The sequence below is a fragment of the Halyomorpha halys genome, unplaced genomic scaffold (genome assembly GCF_000696795.3).
Source record: "Halyomorpha halys isolate HHAL.00 unplaced genomic scaffold, Hhal_1.1 Scaffold942.1, whole genome shotgun sequence".
NCBI lineage: Eukaryota > Metazoa > Arthropoda > Insecta > Hemiptera > Pentatomidae > Halyomorpha > Halyomorpha halys.
In genome coordinates this window covers 17,705-22,779 of record NW_027111194.1, presented here as the reverse complement: position 1 = coordinate 22,779, position 5,075 = coordinate 17,705, and the positions used below count along the sequence as shown (strand labels likewise).

At 35.7% G+C, this 5,075-nt stretch overlaps 1 protein-coding gene across 1 annotated transcript in view; it reads left to right on the top strand.

Moving 5' to 3' along the window:
* Positions 1-341: 341 nt before the first annotated feature.
* LOC106687283 (cell adhesion molecule Dscam1-like) overlaps positions 342-5,075 on the top strand; it is a gene marked incomplete at its 3' end in the record, with an annotated part of 13,144 nt that continues 8,410 nt past the window's right edge. Inside the window, exons 1-3 of the mRNA XM_067049266.1 lie at positions 342-519; positions 845-994; positions 1,243-1,366. Of these exons, the coding sequence (XP_066905367.1) occupies positions 342-519; positions 845-994; positions 1,243-1,366 (452 nt within the window). The remainder of the gene's footprint in view (positions 520-844; positions 995-1,242; positions 1,367-5,075) is intronic.

Genomic DNA, 5,075 nt, shown 5'->3' with positions numbered 1-5,075 from the left:
ATGTATATAAGTTAAGTATCGTCGAGTGGAAACAGTGAAAAGGCTATGAAATGACTCTCACGGTTTTCAGAAATTTCAGCTCTTAATTGACCCCAGTACTTCTATTTATATATGTCAATCAGCTGTTAGACTCGATCAGCTGATACGGCCGGTCAGCTGTTACCGTGCTTCGGCCATATCTTATATATATATGATATTTTTGGATCCCCCATCCACCTTGAAAAAGTGGAAAGCCTGAAACATAGCAATTATATCTACTTTAGGTTTAAATTGTTCTGAATTTTCAATGTAAAACAACTTTTTTATTTTATCCTGTTTGCCTGACAATATATACATGATACATGATCTACGTTTCAGTTGTCAATCAGAAATATGAAGTTCAAATATATGATGAATATGTTATTGAAGGAAATACAGCTGTTTTTCGATGCCAAGTTCCCATCTATGCTTCAGAATTCATTATTGTGACTTCATGGGTTGAAGGTGGACTTCATAATTTATATCCAAATACAGACACAGGTGAATTTCAACAGTCCACTTTAATTTTATCAAACTCTTGATTCGTACCTCATCACCTCTTGCACTTAAAATAATAGTTAGTTTTCTTTGGAAAATTGAAGATTCTATGTAACTTAATATGTATCTATATAGATATATAAAATAAATCTATGATTTAAAAATACTTTTTTTCACCGATTGATCACTGGAATCAATCTGTATGGCATTACTTGAGGTACTTGAAATTTCACTATATTAACTTACAGTCTGAGTAATTTCAAATTATTATGTATAAAAATGTTGGTTTATAGAAGAAGGTTTGTTATTGTAATTTCATTATTTGTAGGAGGAAAGTATATGGTAATGCCTAATGGAGATTTGTACATCTTCCATGTAACTGAGGAAGATAGTTACACTAGCTACGGTTGCAGGACAGTGCACAAACTGACTGGAGAGGTACAAGTCAGTATCTATCCAGGAAGAATTATTATGACAGGTAATTGATTCCAACTCAAGCACTGCTTATTAGTGTCAGTGAATGGCTAATATCCTTTAAGTTAATTAAATATTTTGAAATCAAATTTATAAAAACATTGTGAAGGCGACGATAGTCATAGATCATCATGGCTGTTTTTTTTCTGAAATTTCTGAATCATTTATTACAAGGAAGTAATAAATGATTCAGAAAGAATTAATATCATTATATTGTTTGAAATCATACATGAGATATCTCTTACATGCTAGCAGAACCAAAAGGAGGCATTCAACCAACACTTCAAGTTGAAAAGCGAAGCCGATACAAAGTCAAATTGGGAGACAATATCGTGTTAGCTTGTCTTGCTCAAGGCTATCCGCTACCAGTCTTCAGGTATTTCCTTAATAATATACCTTATAAATATTTTTTTATGTCCTTATTATGAATTTCATCATTCTTTACTTACATATAAAAAATCTTTTAATGTAGATTCATTAAATAAAACTGTGTATTTTTTTACTTTATAAAACGTTAACAGCTAAAACTCAATGAGATGTAAAGTAGTTACGAGGGTACGTCAATATTTATCCGCAATTTGGTTATATTTTTGTTTATGTTGGTAGCACTATCGCATGATTTGTTTATTTGTTGTTATGCAAGTTTCAATCTGCCCTGTTTATTATCACCGTTGATTAATAACCATAATAACAAGGTAGTATAAAATGTTTATAACTACATGTACAATATGGTACATTAGAGTACGGAATTAATTATTACAATATGTTGCTCACGGTATAGGGTGTCTTCTTAGATGGCCCTGCTGGATTTCTCGTAGTTGGATAACATTATAAAAAAATACTTATTTGATATTTTTCGGCCTAGTATAAGATTCCGACCTGATTTTGAAAAACAAAAAAAAAAGTATAGGGTGTCTCAGACCCTGTACAAATTTCAAATTTCAAATGCGAACCTATACCTTCAGATACATCATTTTAATATAGTTTTAAACTGAAATCAATGGTGTTACCAGATTTTAAATCGGTCAATGAATTAGAAAGTTATGGTACAAAATAAAGAAAAAATAATAATTTTGTTTCAATATCTACATATTATTTCAATTTTTTTTTCACCCAAGAAATAATTTGCCCACTTTGTTATCTTTTTAGCTCAAATTCATAAGAAAAAGTTCGTTTAAAAGTTGTATTGAAGGATCGAAATAAACCATTTTGCGAATGAGATAAACTGTTTACATTCTCTGTCATTGTTTAGCCAAATAGTCTTATGATAACGAATTTTAATCTCTGGAAACAAACAACTTTTACAACAAAGTTGAAACCTACAAACATTCTGTATGCCTAGTTAATATTAAGTAGTCAGTCAGAATAAACTGATGAGGAAAATTTTCCTGTTAGCAAAAAACTGTTTCATTGAAAGTGGTGGTGTCAGATTTACACAATCCGATTTTTTTCCTCCTCTTTTTATTTTGTATAAATTCGGGGTCAGGGGTCTCATTTTCTGATTCTGAACTCCACGACTGCGATGTCGTCGAATTCTGTGCCCTAATCTGATGTGATTCAGAGCTCCGTAGAATTGGAATCACAATCAGAGAGCTGCCAACGCTGCTTTCGACGGCCTTTCCTACACCTGGTACACCATTGCTGCTTTACGGAAAAGATCAATCATGTTGATCCATTTATATCCTCTCCAAGTGAATGTGTCAATCTGTAGATCATTGAGTGGTGCATCTGCGGTATGTGTTATCGGTTGCCTCCATTTTGGTGGGTGTTTGTCATACTTAGTGTGCAGACAAACTTCGCAGTTTCCTACAACCTCCTTGATTATCTTCCTTTACTAAAAGCACCTTCTCTGATGGTATGACTTGGTCACCTCTCTCTGTCGTTCGTCTTCGCAAAGGGTTTCCATAACTTTCCAACGGATAAACGTTCTATCCACCACTATTTGTTCGCCATGTAAATATGATGAGTTTCTCCAGGGTCTGAAGCACCCTTTAATGTTTTACAAATCTGATAGTACCTCACACCTGACAATGACTAAATCGTCGTAATTTTGCTCCACCCATACTTGCTTCACTCAACTTTTACCAATCCAGTATTCCAAGGCCCTATTTCATAATGAAAGCTAATAGCATTAGTTCAAAATACAAGTATAGAAACAACGTGGTAATTACATTAATATTTATTTCTTGTTATAATAGGGAGGACTATTAGTGATATTGCAGGAGTTAAAAAATACTAAAGTGCAAGTTACTATTGAACAAGTCAGTGTAATTGTATTAAGTTAAATCGATAAAAATAATAGTATTAGTTTGTACTCTATTATGAAACAGGGCCCTGGTCTTCCATACAATCTGCCACCTCTTCATTTATTATGTCGAATAGTTCTTTCACATCTAGAGGTCTTCCTTCCTCTGAGCTCACGTTAGACGACGATTCTTCTCTATCATCCTCTTCTGCCACATTCTGTTCTTCTTCCTCTCTTGGCGTCCAAATTGGCTTGTCCAAAATGTTCTCAAATCTGGGGATCGGGTACTTCTCGTCTATGATATTCTCGTTCAGCTTCCTGTAATCTATACCACCCTGTATTTTTCGGTAATTTCACCAAGCGCGCTCTTCTTTTGTAATGCCAACAATGGACTAGTGTACGGGAATGTATTATAAATAATTATTTCCTGGTACTTTGAACTTTTGAGCCCTTCCGGGATGTGGTGACGTAGCGCCTGTGGGCATCTCTTCTCTTTCGGATATGTCACTTTGTTTTGTTTAAGTGTGGATGGATGGAAGACCAGTAGATATGGAGGAACTGCAAGACATAATAAACGACAACAGGCGGCTGATTGTATGGAAGACGAAGACCGTAGGATTGCTCAAAATTTAGTGCAGCAAGTATGGGAGGAGCAATATCACGACGGATTGGACGCAGCCAGGCGTGAAGAATGATCAGATCTGTAGAACGCTGAATAATGCTTCTAAGCCTGCAAAACGTTTCACATTTACGAGGGAAATGAAACCGTTTGGGAGAAGATTAAGCGGCTATGGTGTGATGAACAAATAGGAATGGACAGGACATTCGCCCGATGCAAGCTGATGGTTTAAACCGTTTGGGAAGACAAGCGCCAGAGAGAAGTGACTGTCGCGTATCATCGTGGCACAACAAATCACCGCGGAATCTTGGAGACCCTGCAAGCGTTAATCAGAAGATACTCTTGGTGGTAGACGAAGAAGACATTCACAGAAGTTGTAGGAAACTGCTACATCCACCAAAAGGCAAACAAGAGGAGATACCCACCGCATATGCACCGCTCAACGATCTAAACTTTCACGTGGAGAGTATTTAAATGGATAACCATAATTGATATCTACAGTAAGGCGGCAGGAAAAGTACCCAGAAGCAGTCCTGGCAGCTCTTCGAATGTGGTTTCAATTTTACGTAGTTCCGGAGCGCATCTCTTCAGATTCAGGCTGAGAATTCGATAATGCCAGAAAATGAAGGTCCTTGACGTAATATGGCATCTCAACACACCAGGGCACTCCAAGAGTAGAGAAGGCATAGAGTGGCTTTATGGCACATCGAGTGACCATCTTCGACTATATCAAGTTAACCAGGGACTGGAACCGGACGTGGCATTGCCTAATGTGTTCGCAGCAAACAATCATTCTGTATGATTGTATACAGTTACGGAGTTTTCACCATTTGAAATCCTCTTTGGGCTTGGAGGACACCGTCGGGACTATAAGGGCATGGCAACAGAAGGAGAAGAAATACTTAACAACTATGTTGCTCGAAGAAATATTGTAACAATAGTAAGTATCAGAGAACCCAAAAAGAGGAGAACTGTCTATATTGAAGAATTAAAACTTGCTGCAATGGCAATATAAAAGCTGAAGTGTAGCTCATACTAGATTAGATTTCAGAAAATCTAGTTATTTATTCAATTTCTTGTTTTGTTTTTTTTGTTTTCAGGTTGTTATTGATTTTTGTAAATCAATCTTGTATCTTGTATCAATTTTGTAAATATCGTATTTTTCATTCTATGTTTTTGATTTTTGTGCGTATTTTCTTTTTCATTCTAGCTTGTTTATTT